At 37.9% G+C, this 15,477-nt stretch overlaps 1 protein-coding gene across 1 annotated transcript in view; it reads left to right on the top strand.

Moving 5' to 3' along the window:
* NCKAP5 (NCK-associated protein 5) overlaps positions 1-15,477 on the top strand; it is a 398,182-nt gene that overhangs the window by 351,889 nt on the left and 30,816 nt on the right. Inside the window, exons 15-18 of the mRNA XM_009325811.1 lie at positions 4,025-4,339; positions 6,540-6,676; positions 8,758-8,887; positions 11,785-11,972. Coding sequence (XP_009324086.1) covers positions 4,025-4,339; positions 6,540-6,676; positions 8,758-8,887; positions 11,785-11,972 — 770 coding nt within the window. The remainder of the gene's footprint in view (positions 1-4,024; positions 4,340-6,539; positions 6,677-8,757; positions 8,888-11,784; positions 11,973-15,477) is intronic.

Genomic DNA, 15,477 nt, shown 5'->3' with positions numbered 1-15,477 from the left:
AGGCAAGGAATTTGGCTTGTATGCCAGGAAAAATGTGCACGCAAAAGCAATTAAGCTCATATATAACTCTTTTCAGACTTTAATGTTCTACAGAATCATTCTTCATCTATTGAGTAGTACTGTTGCAGCATCAGAGATTTAACTTTTACATATTTTCATTATGTAGTCTTGTGCAGCTCTCACTAATAACAGTCATTTGAAGTGTCAGTGCAACTGATGAAATCAGATGGGCCATGAACGGTTCGGTTTGAAAGCTGTCACTGAGATGTATAACGTATTTTTTGATTTTGCAGTTGCTTCATAAAAGTTTAAAAACAATGCAAAATAATGTATATTCATTCATTCAGTAATACAAATTGGTCTCAGAGATACTTTTTTATTTGTATAATATAGCTTTAGGGGTGAATAAGTTACTTTTATTAGTGAAAAATTAATATCCATGAAGAATTTTGTGGTGTATTCTGTGGATTTAGGACTAGGTTTCTGAGGATTGCTCAATATAGTTGAGTCAGAGGATTTTTCAAAAATCTGTCTTTAAGTGTCGCAATGGGAGCTGCTGAGCTTTGAGCACTTTGAAAGCCAGATCCTTTTGTAGTTGTTCAGAATTAAAAATTAGTGAGCTGTTTTAAAAATGTTTTCCACATGGTGTATTTCCTTTATCATGGATAAAGTCTCTATGAAGAAAGACTATAATTGATTAAAACTATTTTTCCTTTTAATTAAATGTGACACTTCTGGTGTGCTCCTCCATCACTAACCCAATTATTTTGGAAACAGCAGGAGACTGTATTTTCTTGGAAGTATGGCCCTCAGTATTAATTTCTCTTGATTTTATGCCATTGCTTTCATGATCTGTTCCTAGACATACAGAGGGTAACGGTGGGCAAGACAAATCCTTCTGTCATTTTAAGAAACATGACCTTAGAAGATAATCAGAAACAGTGTGGCCAGCAGGAGTAGGGAAGTGATCGTGCCCCTGTACTCGGCCCTGGTGAGGCCGCACCTCGAATACTGTGTTCAGTTTTGGGCCCCTCACTACAAGAAGGACGTCGAGGTGCTGGAGCGTGTCCAGAGAAGGGCAACGAGGCTGGTGAAGGGTCTGGAGAACAAGTGTTACGAGGAGCGGCTGAGGGAGCTGGGGTTGTTTAGCCTGGAGAAAAGGAGGCTGAGGGGAGACCTCATCGCTCTCTACAACTACCTGAAAGGAGGTTGTAGCGAGGTGGGTGTCGGTCTCTTCTCCCAAGTAACTGGCGAAAGGACGAGAGGAAATGGCCTCAAGTTGCGCCAGGGGAGGTTTAGATTGGACGTGAGGAAAAATTTTCTCACCGAAAGGGTTGTCGAGCATTGGAACAGGCTGCCCAGGGAAGTGGTTGAGTCGCCATCCCTGGAGGTATTTAAAAGACATGTAGATGAGGTGCTTAGGGACATGGTTTAGTGGTGGACTTGGCAGTGTTAGATTAATGGTTGGACTTGATGATCTTAAAGGTCTTTTCCAACCTAAACGATTCTATGATTCTATGAAAATAGTGTTCATCTTCCAGTTCTCCCTGAGCAAAAGACTTAGCTTTGCTGTTTGGTATACATTTTGAGTCTACTTAATTTTCCTGTAATAATTAGGAGGGACTGACTTTTTAGTTTCTTGGAGAATGCTCAAAAAGGAAACAATGCTACAAACTCATTCAAAGTCCCTGTGGAACTGGATTGCAAAATCAGGTTCAGCATTAACCATACAGACAGTAGAGGGGAGACTTCAAATTTTTGCTTCCAGGATGTTCTTTTCTGTGGTGCTTCCAGTTTACTCTATATCTCCGCTGAAGAGCTCTGCCTCTCCAACATAACTGGTGTCTTTCTTCTGGTCAAGAGGAAACTAATGGAAGGCCTTCTTATTCTATATTTTCCTTTATTTACTAAATCTGTCACTGATAGTCATTAGTTGAAGCATTGCCTGTCCATGCACTAACACACTGTTTAAGCTTGATTATCTACAGAGCAAACGGCAAGGGCAGACACCTGGCATTTTAACTACTTTTCTGCACCCTGTTATATCCTTAGAGGAACAGATCACCCACTTCTAGCTAGGTATTTTACTATTCAAAAACAAAAGAAAAAATATCTTAGGGGAAGGATAACTAGAGTAAGAGGGTTCAGTGGCTGGGATACCTCCCTTTGATGCAGCAGAACCAAATATAATTCTCTTCTTTTTCACATTTCCTGGATAACCTTCAGCAACTTCTAAAATCATTATGGCACATTAGCTCAAAAATGTGATGGAAAACATAGTTGCCAGCTAGCCGTGGCTTCCACACCTTATCTCCTTTTGCCTATGGAAAGAATTAATTGGGATGCAGTAATTGTGTGAGAGAAATCAGAGTCACTTGTTGCCCTTTTAAAAGGTAGTGTGTAGTTTGTTTTGCCGTTGCAGCTCAGCTAGGCCCTGCGAGGTTAATGTGCTCAGTATGACTTTCAGTCTTTCTGTGATCCTGAGTGACAAGGATAAGGTAATGAGGACCATGTAAATACAGACTACTCCTCTTTTGACAAGAACCAGGAAACATAGACATTTAATTTATCTGTAAGTAGTTTCTTACTTGCTATCAAATAAGGCCCACTGAGATTAAGGTATTAATAGAAAATGACCATGTTAATGTTCTTATTTCAAAAACAAACAGGCAAAGCCCATAGAGGAGAAATATTTCCAAATTTCTGAGAGCATTAGAAACACTGCAGAGAAAAAAATCATGAAAATTACTTGACAGAGGACTGCTAACTACAACAGACTTAAATAACAAATGGGCATATCATAAAAAAAAAAAGAAATCAATACTCAGGAACACAGAAAATAGAGATGGAAAAGATATATTGGGTCATATTCTGCATCTCCTGCTAGAGTACAATTGTTCACTGCAGTATATCTTTTATCCAGTGTAGCCTTAAATTGTTCAAAGCAAAGGAAATTCTTCTACTTCCTTTGGGAGTGTCTGCCAGAGACTGAAGATCTCACTGTCAAGGGATGTTTCCAGATGTTTAACCTAAATTATGCTCATTTTCCAACCATTAGTGCTGAAGTTCCCTCCTTGGTGTCTATACCTCTCAGAAGGACCTTGCCATCGTAGTCCCTTTGATATTGTTTGCTCATTATAAAACAAAAGACAAGTCTCTGGGAGTCAATAGAAAATGACTGGGCAGGGTGGTGCTGTTACATCCTAGTTGCTAGAATAGCAACATGCATGTATCTACACTTGCATCTTTCTCTATTCCATGGTTAGTAGAGCAGCTTTCCAGTAGGATGAATTAGCTGGAGGGCTGTGTGTGACCATACTGCTTCCAAACCAAGTACTTAAGGTATCCCTGTCTAGCATTGTGTTGGAAAGCGTACACTTACCCAAAATGGGATGTGCAGAACCAGAGTGTAACAAGGTAAACAAAGGTACGGCTGTTGCTATCCAAGTTTTTCAGGATGCTCTGAGAGATGGCTATCTCTAGGAAATTCTGTAGATCTTAATTTTGTGTAAGAATAAATGATACGTTTTGATTAACATGTTCTTGTAAGAGAAACAATGAAGAAAACAGAGGTATGGAGAGGCCAAGCTTTTGTGGAGTGTGGGTTTATGTAGGGAGAAACACATTATGCTACTCAATCCCTTACATTGGTACTCTCCAGACTTTCTGTGGGCCTTCAAACTAAGTAATTTAAAAATTCCAGCTGTAATCACTTTCTAGGACATGCCCTTCTTATTTATTACCACATCGTAACGCTGAAGCAGGCCAATTTCAATGTTTTGGCATCTGTTAGTTAGTTTAATTGCACCTCAAAATGGTATTTCATTGTATTCATTTAGGTAGATGTATTGTGTCAAAAGCATACAAATGATAGGTAATAGCATACTCACAAAATGCAAAATGTTTTTCTTTCCTTGAAACCTTCCCTTGAAGATGCCCTTTTTTCCAGTAGACTCTTTCACTGTCTTTAAATACCAGTGACACCTTTAACTCCACCCCATCACACAATTTTTCTCTATCTTAGAGTCTTGCTGCCAGATGAGGACGCTGGACAGTGGGATTGGAACCTTCCCCCTCCCCGACTCAGGGAACCGATCTGCAGGGCGACACATTTCTAAGCAAGAATCAACCTTGGAAACAGAAGTCCTTGCACCGTCTGAGCAAGTTCTTCTTTCAGCTCCTTCAGTAAAAGCCAGAACTCTTGAGCGAGAAGTGCCTTCAACAGCTAAGAGCCAGGAGTCTGTGGAAAGCATAATCAGTCACTCAACATCTGATCCGGCCATGACTGCCAAAGGTATACGACCTTTTCAAAGTTGCCTTCCAAAACCAGCTTCCTCAGGTAAAATGTCAATTACGCTGAAAATCACATTATTTCTGCCCTGACATCTGTTTTGATTAGCAGAAGTCCTGTAATAATGACAATTGATAACAGAAATGTTAAATGCAGTGCAGCAGATATTCTTTTTATGAATGCATAAGGTTAACAAGTTTGTGACCTGAGCCGTATGGAAATTTTGTTACACATAATGCTTATCTGAGGAAGAAAAATGTGTTAAGTACTTAAATCCTTTTCTCAAGAAACAGTACTTGAAGAAAAAACATATGCCAGCCTTGGAATTTGACTTGAATAAGAATGCAGATGTTTAGCAATATTCAGGGCTAGACTTTACGGTGAAGTACAAAGCATAGCCATGTTATGACATAGAAAAGATATATTCATAAAGACTTGCTTTTGAAACCAGATTTGGACTAAAGACTCATTTGGCCTCAATGCATAAATTCTGTCCCAATGAATATATGGCCTTGACCTCAAACAAGACTCTCATTACTTTATTACATTATACAAATACATTTCTATGTATGAACATAAAATACCTTACTTTCACTTATCTGCTACGTGTGTGTTTAAATTATAAAACAAAAGCTGACAAAGGAATAAAAGGACTAGCAATCCAGCAAAGCACCAACAAATAACATCGTATTAGTAAATAGTTCCATTGAACTCTGTGCAATTTTTTATAAATGAACACTGACCATTTATATATGTTTTTGAAGGTTTTTGAGTTATTAATGTATATGTCAATAACATTAGAAATCATTACATATAGCATTTATAACAGGGAATTTTTCATAGTCAGCATGATAGATATGGTACAAAACGCAGTAAAAGTAATTGGTTTAATGGAGAAGAGTATTGTTTTTATCTTGACTAAATGCAATGTCGTGTATTTGTTGGGGTTATGGTTGTTAGCACTTTGTCAGCGTAAGTATTTATTGCTTCTATAAAATTTGTGAGTATTTAACTTGCATAAATCTGTATCACTCTATCTATAAGATAGATTCCATGTAATTAGCATGTAAGGTTAAGTATCAAGTTTAAGCTTAGTTTAAGGCCATCAAATACGTGTTCTGCTAATGAGTTGATGTATATTGAGCCTAGGAGGAAAGAAGCCTCTTTTATATGTTCATAAGATGCATACAGAAGAACTCTAATTAAACATCTTAGAACTTAGTTGATTTAGCAATATTCCCAGTGCAGTATTGTAATGGTATAATAGACTGCAAACACACATTGTACGCTTCATTGCAGACTCCCCTGCTTGTTTCAAATTAAAGCTAAATAAGAGATATTTTAATACTTAGTATTTTTTAAATAAATGTACTGTTAATTAATGGTACAGCTAAGAAGGATTCAGAAGAGAAATCTTAGTTATAGATTATATGCTACATGCTTGAATAGCCACATGTGTGACCTCAATTCAGCAGTGTGCTATAGAGTAGAGTCCATGATTAAACACTGTCATTATAACAAATTGAACAGAAACTGCAAGCGTTGAATTGCTTCATAAGAAGTCAGTAGCAGTAAGATTGTTCTGATCTTAATGCTAATATTCACTGCACCAACCTTGTAAGGTTTGTATCTTAATTAAATTGTCATGAAGAGATGTTAAAAAAAAATAGTATACATCAGGTGGTGGGGTCAACTCATTCTTTATTAGAATATTTTCATTCGATTCTTCTCTCCCTCACTTTCTCATCCAAATTACAATTATCACTTTATTTCATATGCACCATCTATCTTCTTTGATGTTCCGATTTTTCATAGTGCAAATATAGCAAATAAAAAGGCTAGCTGATTGAGAATTTCTGCTAGAAAGGTACTTCTAATTATATTTATGTTAACAGACTGTTCTCTCTCTGAGAACACAAAATAGCAAGGCAGATCCTACAATGCCTAGAAGTAGTTATTGAATGTTGTTTTATTTGAAAGCGTATATATTTTAAAAGTAATAGAGGGATTTAAATCCATGCCTTTCTCTTCTTTTGTTAACTGGAAAAGGCTTTGGATCAAATTCTGCCACTGTAGTTGTTAGAATTATTCCAGTAAGTTAGTAAGTTGTTCCTTTGAGTAGTAAGATAGTATTTGACATAATGAAAGTATCAGGACTTGCCCCCAGTTTTTACTGAATTCTAATTGAAACGCTGTCATGAAGATGCTGATGAGACCTACAATTTAAATAATGTGTCTCTTAATTCAGGCATAATTAACCTTGCAAAGCAAAGTGAACAAGAACCAAGTTCTGTGACCTCTGCCTCATTAGAACGTACTGAAGGAACTGTGGAAAATAGAAAAGTTCTTCCAGAGTGGACCGCCAAGAAAACTACTAAAACAAAGGTATACACTAAGAAGTGTCATCTATTAAATGAGATGCATTGTGGTGTAAAGAATCAGAAATGGTGAATGTTTTTAATATAGTGCGAAGAGCAACTAGCAATCTAACAGCTACATTTACTTTCTTGCCCTTCATTTGCAATCTCATTATTTATTAATAATAATAATGCAGCACCCAAAGGTACTTTGTCCTCATGGTTTAAAATCATGCTTTAATTAAAAACCTCACAGGCATTTTATAGACAAGGGAATGGAGACCTTTTACCCTGTTTTTCTCTTCAAGAAACTCGATCTTCTTTGCTTTCCATGAGATTCGCATCTCTTTGTTTCCCCAGGCTGAGGTTTCCTTGTCTGTATGGCTGTGTAGTATGAGCATTTGAGCAGATGTGCTATGAAAGTATTGTGAAAGGGAAAATACCCTTCTTACATGTTTCTGTGTGTTTTTTGGTTAATCCCTGCAATGATCTCTCTGTCCTTCAATCTTTTCATGAAAACTGCAGAAAGAACAAACAGGCAAATGCATATACCTGTGTAAAAGCTATTGCGTATGGTTGTCAAGTTACTCATCTTCAGGAACGCCAGGCTGTCAAGCCCCGCGAGAAGTACAGGGTCAGCAGGTTAGCAAAGGGAGAAAAAAACTTTGTCAAGAAAGTGGGCATTAAGCAAGGAAATTGTCAGACTGCTAGCTAATAAGCCTTACATTACAAAAGGCTACAAACCTTTTGCTGTGTAACTTTTTTGCATGTTTGCTTTACCTCCATGTATTTACTGACTGGGGTATCTCGCATTTTTATATGGCCCATGCTCTGGATATTTAGAACAGAAACAAGGAGATAAAATTACATGTCTTGTATATCATTGACAAGCTGGTGGTGAATCCTCTGCAGTGCAATAGTGTTGGCTTCCAAGTAACAATCACATCAGTGTGGCCTTCACCCTGAGCCAGTCGTGACTGACCACCTCCAGTCCCAAAGCCATCTTAACACGGTACATGTGTTACAGCTAATTAGTCTGCCTAAGAGTCAGAAGGTCAGTGTGGGTGTAGCTGACATGTGAATGTGTCTAAATGGCTTCAGGACTGCAGCTGACTTACACTCTCCCAATTTTACGGGTAATGTTGGGCATACCTGGCTACATGCAGGTATCCTCAGGTCTGGTCCCCTCTCCACAAGCATGTGCTTCCTATCAAATGGATGTCGTTCTGCTTCAGTTAAGAACTGCAGCATGGATGGGAAGATGGGGAAATTAATATCACTCTCTGAAAAACTGAATTAAAAACTCTTTTGAGCCACTGATAGGCAATTGGGGTTAGGACAGTAGGTGGTATTTTACCTGTAGATGCCATTAACTGAGCAGTATCAGGCTTAGCTTCCCCATACCTGTGTTGTGGGTTTTATTGTACTGAGCTGCTGCTCCTGAAAGGTTTAAGCCTTCAAGCCTTTCATGATTAAAAGCTGTCCAGAGCTGTCACCATTCCTCTTTACTCCCAGAAGAAAATCCTTAGTGTTGCTTCCTGAAGAGAAATGGGATAGGAATCAGCTGGGAATTAAGAGCTCTCCAGTACTGTAATGTTTATGCCAGGACAAGGGACGTGAATTTAGGAAGAATTTTGGATTTACTGTTATAGAAAGCATGACCATTGTCTACTGGCCATCCTAATTGCCTCTAGAATTGCTTGCAGCAAACCATTTGTTGTGTGATAATCTTATATGTTACAAATACACTGTATTAAACATACTTGAGAAGTTTTAAAATTGAACTTGGTGGATGAAGTTATCTGAAAATGTTGGTAGATCTGAAAACAACGTTACAGTGAAAAAAATGGTAAAATCTGGACTGTGTCTGCCAGACTAACTCAGGAGACTTACCAGGACAAGAATGTTTTATTTCCCCCATGTCGGACTGATGATTACTTACTTGAAGGAGAAGTGGTTAGTTAAACTGGTAATGCAGACTTTTTTCCAGTCGAACTATCCATATACACTGCATGATGAATATAAAATGTTCCACTCCTAATACCATCTTCAGCATTATTTTGATATGCATGCAACATCTGAATGACTGCAATACCCTTATTTGTACAGGACAGAGCTCTGAGAGTGTGTACTTATTCTGCGAGCAGCAGTGACGCTGAGCCAGAGCCAGAGTACGGAACAAATTATTTTAGAACTGCAGAGGAGACTTTAGTAGAGTTAACAAAGAACAACAAACAAGGTAATTGAAAATTTGTACATAAAAATGTATATCCCTCATCCCTACTCTGACTCAGCAGCAGATAGTGTCCTTCATTGAACTTTCTGTCTAGTTTTCACTTTCTAACCCCAGATCTTACTTCAGTCTAATTTTCCATTAGCTTTTTATTACTTCTTGCTTTTCATTCTGTGTGTGTATCTTTTTTTCCTCTCTTCCACAGTTTTTGCTAGCAGGGGCTTAACTTGTAGGGTTTTATGCATAAATCCCTGCAGTGTAAGTAAAAAGAAGTCTTCTGTTACCTTATTACAAAATTTAAAAAGTGACTATAAAGATAGCTTCCCTTTTTTTCTTTTTAATTATGTTAGCCAGTTGAAATAACCCCATGATCAAGGCCGTCGTTTTCCAACCTCTATATTAAGTGACGTTGGTTTATCATTGTCCTCCACGTAAATATTGCCATTTTCAAGTATCAAACCTTTTTGCAAGAATTGATGGCAATTTGGAATTTACTGAATTCCAGTAGATAAAAACACATTAAGTGAAGTTCTTGAGATAATAGTTTTCTGTGTGTTTAATAACCCAAGAAATTGCTGTCTTGTCTTGACCACCAGCTTGCCGTGCTGCAAGCCACTTTCCAGTGCAGATGTGTGCCCTCTGGGAGGGGGAGGAGAGCGTGGCTCATATCCTTGCCTACGCAGCCAATGGCTTTCCTGCAGGAGATAAATTCTGGCGAGTACAAAGGCCAGTGCAAGGTCTCAGCACCACTGAAGCCCTGAGAGCTTAAGCAGTACTTCAGTGATTCATAAGATTTGTGCTGACCCTCTGCACAGCAGTGAGCTTGACCTAGCAGAGATTAGCACCTACAGTAGATACCGCAGTGATGAATGCATTAAAAGTGCCGTGGACGGCTAGATACTGTCGACAGACATACTGTGCTCTTTAGCGTCCGCTGGGAGTTGGACTTAAACCTTTGGCATTTGCAGAGGTAATACATTTTTCGTGATTCCACCAGAGAGAGAGCAGAGTAGGAAGCTAGGACCGTTTATTTACATTACTCCTGTAACTTTGTATTTTTAACCTGTATGAAATGTTGCAAGTCATTTAACTCAGCCCATAAACACTTCTTTTTACAGATTTTGCTTTTTGCAAATCATGTTCTAATACAAGAAAGATGTGTTTTGTTAAAGAGGTAGATCAGCATTTTTTTCTGTATTGATCACAATTTACAAAAAAAGGATTTTATCGTGTGTAAGCAATTGCATTAAAAGGCAGCAGATTCCAAGTTAATGATACTAATACAAGAAAGATGTGTTTTGTTAAAGAGGTAGATAATTTTTTTCTGTATTGATCACAATTTGTAAAAAAAGGATTTTATCGTGTGTAAGCAGTTGCATTAAATGGCAGCAGATTCCAAGTTTAATGATACCTAAGCATGACTTGAAGTCACCATTTTACACAGCAAATCATTAATTTTGTGTATAAGCCTAACTTTTGGGCTAGTAACAGAACTAAAATTTATAATTGTTATTGAGACAAATAGAAAAGAAAATTATAAAGCATTATTGCAAAAGTATTTCTCCTATGGTCATTCCTTATGGTCAGGATTTCTGTTCAGTGCTCTATAAATGCAGTTCTCACATCGTATTAATAACAATACTTCATTCCATTCTGTGTTCAAAGATCTTAGCTTCTTTATGCACGCAAGTGATACAACCTCAAAACATCCACATGAGGCTGAGGCAGGGGCTGCAGCAAACCAATTCATAGAGAATATTTTTACATGTATAGATAGTTATATTTATTAGATGACTCCTCAAAACATTAATGAACTTTCACTGGTTGCACAATTATAATGTTGGAGTGATTTCCGTTTTCCATTTATGAGCAGGAAACAGAAAGATTGAGACACTGAGTGCCTGATGCAAAGATTATTAAAAGTCAATGCTAAGACCTTCATTGATTTAGTGGGCTTTGGATGAGACTCCCACTACATTGCCCACTGTTATGAGAAGGTCAGTAGAATAGCAGGGAATGAGCCAAATATTCCAGGTTCTTCCATTTCAACCATGAAAATGTTTTGATTCCAATTTCATGAAGGTTTTATCCTGATGCGATTCTGTCGGAGGCACTGCAGGCAGAGGCTCTTCTAATGCTATAGGTTATAAGGTAGAGTTGAAGTTTGTGTAACAAGAAGTGTGAGGAAAGAAGCTAATGACCATGTAAGCCTCTGTCTCCTGTGCATTTTCATGAAGCTGCAGAAAATTTATTTGGTTTTATTTTGATCTTCTGAATGAGTTTTCAGCCTTGGACTTTGGAAACTGAGTTATTATTATTTATATAAACTGAGTTTATATTATTTATAAATAATAAAAAATAATTTTCCAAATAATTTGGAAAATTATTTATTCCTAATGTTCTTGTATTACAGTAGGTTCTATAACAAATGGGTAGGATCTGTTTCTTACCTTTTTTATACTGTTGTATTCATTAGCTAAAAACGTAGTGAAAAGGAAAGAATTATCAAATATAGTCAAACTGAAAGACATTCTAAAGAAACTTAGCACATCTGCCATGTAAGGCTATTAAGAGAGAAGAACGAAAACTTACAGTGAAGAAATAAGTGGAACGATCCCCCCCAAATTAACCATCTTGTCTATAATTAAAAAATAAAGGAAATTAATTCTGGCTGTCTCATGCCATCTCCTTCACCTTGAATATTAAGTATGAACAGTCCCCTGTATATGCATTGATTGGAGAGTTAGGAGCTAATATTTTAATTCTTTTACTACATTGAATTCCAGATACTTTAAAACATTTGAAATACATTTTAAAATTATAAAATTACATTACAATGTATGCAGACTGCATTTCATCAATTAAATATGCCATAATTATATTATTTTTAACATTTCTTATAGCTGAGCAGGAAAAACAAAACCAGAGAAAGTCATTTCTGGGGAACCCGATGTCAATCTTGGATTTATACCAACACAGTGTCTATGGCCATTTTGGAGAGGATGGACCTGAACAATTAACACATTACAGTTTAATTGAGCATCTGAGTGGAGCTTCCAGTAAAGACAGCAAGGGCAAGGAGAGCCCAAGTGTGAGTTACTGTGATTTTTATATTACTTCTCATTTTCTTCATGATTTTATTTATTTGCCTCTTTTTTTTTCCCTCAGTGTGTTGATTGATTACAAAAAATAGGCAGACTTGAAAAAAACCAGCATGACCTGCAGAAGAGTAAAGATCTAAATATTTTGAGAACAGACTGTTACATTCTGATGCTCACCTGTCATAGAATTAAACTTCCAAACTTGACAAGTAGAGACAGGCTAGTGCTAGCAGTCTACCATTAGAGACGAGTCAAAATTTAAGGCTAGCAAGAAATCACAGAATTTATCTTTTAAGGCTGTTCCTTCACATATGGTTAGATAGTATGTATAGCACAACATGTAGTAAATGACTTAAACGTCTGAAGTAGTATTCCTGAAAATTCAAATGAAACTATGCTATGGAAGTCAGCTATCTTCCGGTCTCTTTTGAAATAACTCTTGGTGTTAGCTCTGGGCCTCCTGATTTGAGGGTTTTAAACATTATTTTGATGAAGATCAGTCCTGATCTGATTGGTGTGTCTTGACGCTAAACTGAAACAAATTTGTTTTCTCCCTTGCTTCACGTGAATCCATGTGCTATTACTGTCTCTAAAAACGTTGAACCTGACATCATGCAGTCTCAACATGCATGAAAAGCAACTTCTCAACCTACTCTTTTCCTCTTCTTTTCTCATGCCTTCTCCTCTCATCCTCACGCTTATTTCTCACTTTTTCTCTCCTTTGCTCTAACAAGCCTATTTGTTTGAAAATAAAGCCACCCAGCCACGATCCACTGTAATCATTTTGCCTCCACGTCCAGTCTCTTTCCCCAGCTCTTCTTTTTAAATACAAGCTCTTTCATTTCTGTGTGTAGCACTCGGTACGTTTTGGGTATGTTACAGTATAAACAAAGGTGATAGCAGAAAATAATGAATGAGCTGCTGTTTTGTAGCATACTGGCACAGTTCATAAGCGAAGGAAGAATTTTTATCTCTTCCCAGACCCCAGTTTTCAGCTTCAGAAAATCACTGTGCATTGTAACTTCAGAGGTGATTAACCAAAGTTAGAGCCTTACAGCTTTCAGGAATCTGGGCCAAATGTGCAGAAGGAATGTGTGGAACAAGCTGGCAATGCCCCTGTTTATTCCAACTCTGCTGGCATGAAAGCCCCGCTTAACTGAATATTAAATTGACTCACAAACTTCAAAAGAAAAATCCTGAAATGTATCTGCCTCATTTCCCAATCAACCAAATTTCACTAGTAACCAGAATGATTCAATTTGAATATATTTGGGTTGTATTAGAAAGAAAAATTTTAAAGAATCTGGCTTCATAGTTGGGAAGAAGGGAAAAAAAAGGTAGCAGAAGAGTATTAAAAAGGATAGATGAAGGAAAATAATTTCAGCATCCACTTAATTCCTCATCTTGAACATCTAGAAATTCATAGCTTAATTATGCAGACAAGATGAATTATACATGTATGTATATAAGTATAGATATAAAAAAAATAAAAAAATCAGTTCTGCCTTCTGAAGGCCAAGGTCTTCTGCTATTAACAAAGCAATTAGATTTGGTTCCACTATAGAAAAGTGGCTCAGAGTTGCATCTACTTTTAATTCATTCTTCTCATGTGATTCTTGTATATGACATCTCTGCAATGTGCTCAATCAGCATCAAAACTTAAACGAAACTCATTGAAATAGCCTTAGGATCCTTGTAAAAATCCATCATTAAGCTAGAAGGCAACAGGTATCACTTAGCACTAGCATTTTTCATGCATTATGTTGGGGGGGTTTTGAGATTACTTTTTGAGGATCTGAAATGGCTCTCAAAACAACATTGCCTCTCGGTGAACAGTGAAAGCTCAATAAAGCGCTAGAGATTTGCCTATTAGTATTAAACTTTTCAGAATGACAAATGAGAAGCAGTAACCATGAAAAGCAGGTTGCCCTGAACTCCTTGTTTGAACCAGCACGGCAAATTTTTCTCAGCTGTAATTTGTCCAACCCAAGAAGATCCACAGTCTGTTTAAATTAGAACTGTGTGATCTGGAACATTACCCACAAAAAAAGGGGGACACCAGAAACTGAGGCACTTATGGCCAACAACTCTGAAAAAAACCAGATATGTTTTGAGGGAGGAAAAAATGCAGCTTTCATACAGAACATTTGGCATTTTGAAAAAGAAAATGCTATGTGCTTTGAATTTCATTCCCAAATGGTGTGTGTGAAGCCTTTAAAAAAAAAAAAAAAGTGTCATGATGGACAGAATGAGTTTACGCTCCTTGCCAAAAGAGCAGTGTGCTGTATCAGCCCCTCAGCCCAATTAAATTTGACTGTACAGCACCACTACGATAGTGGCTTCAGAGTGGGTGCTCTAGTGAGACATTCTGGCAGGAAGCTCTGTTCACCCATACTTATTGTCATTTGAATTGTCTCCTTCTGACTGAGCATATTCACCAGTGTTACCCCCAAAGTATATACACAACAAGTTTTATCAGCAAAAAAGTATTGCACAGAAGGAGTTTCAAAAGGGAAACAACCAATGGGCAATTACTATGATAAAGGGACACTGAATGGGCAGTTTGAGGAATCAAAAAAGGCTTTTACACATTGAAAGGAGAAGTATTTATTGTCCCAGTTTCTTAACTGCCAAGTCTTAAACGGCATCCTAGTTAAATTCTCTTGGCACTAAGATCAATTTGATGTAACATTTATTTTGACCTGGGAAACACATTCTGAAATAATGTCATCCTTTTGTACACTGCAGAATTTTGGACAAGAAAAACAAATCACAATTTCAAAGAAAGGAATGAAATGCATTGAATCATGGACATAAAACTTTCACTTAAATTAACATCCATGGTGCATTTTTCTCATTGTTTCTAGTTTTCAAAATCCTACGGAATTAATTTTAATCAAACAGTAACTTCTCTGATTTAATAAAACATAAATGGGTTCATGAGAGGCAAGTCCTGCGTGACCAACCTGATCTCCTTCTATGACCAGGTGACCCGCCTAGTGGACAAGGGAAAGGCTGTGGATGTGGTCTACCTGGACTTCAGTAAGGCCTTTGACACCGTCTCCCACAGCATTCTCCTAGAGAAGCTGGCGGCTCACGGCTTAGACAGGTGTACTCTGCGCTGGGTAAAAAACTGGCTGGACGGCCGGGCCCAGAGAGTTGTGGTGAATGGAGTTCAATCCAGTTGGCGGCCGGTCACGAGCGGTGTTCCCCAGGGCTCAGTATTGGGGCCAGTTCTGTTTAATATCTTTATCAATGATCTGGATGAGGGGATCGAGTGCACCCTCAGTAAGTTTGCAGACGACACCAAGTTGGGCGGCAGTGTTGATCTGCTCGAGGGTAGGAAGGCTCTGCAGAGGGACCTGGACAGGCTGGATCGATGGGCCCAGGCCAACTGTATGAGCTTCAACAAGGCCAAGTGCCGGGTCCTGCACTTTGGCCACAACAACCCCATGCAGCGCTACAGGCTTGGGGAAGAGTGGCTGGAAAGCTGCC

Source organism: Pygoscelis adeliae, unplaced genomic scaffold (genome assembly GCF_000699105.1).
Source record: "Pygoscelis adeliae isolate BGI_AS28 unplaced genomic scaffold, ASM69910v1 Scaffold51, whole genome shotgun sequence".
Classification (NCBI taxonomy): domain Eukaryota; kingdom Metazoa; phylum Chordata; class Aves; order Sphenisciformes; family Spheniscidae; genus Pygoscelis; species Pygoscelis adeliae.
The sequence above is the reverse complement of the archived record's forward strand: the minus strand, read 5'-3'. Positions and strand labels throughout refer to the sequence as shown.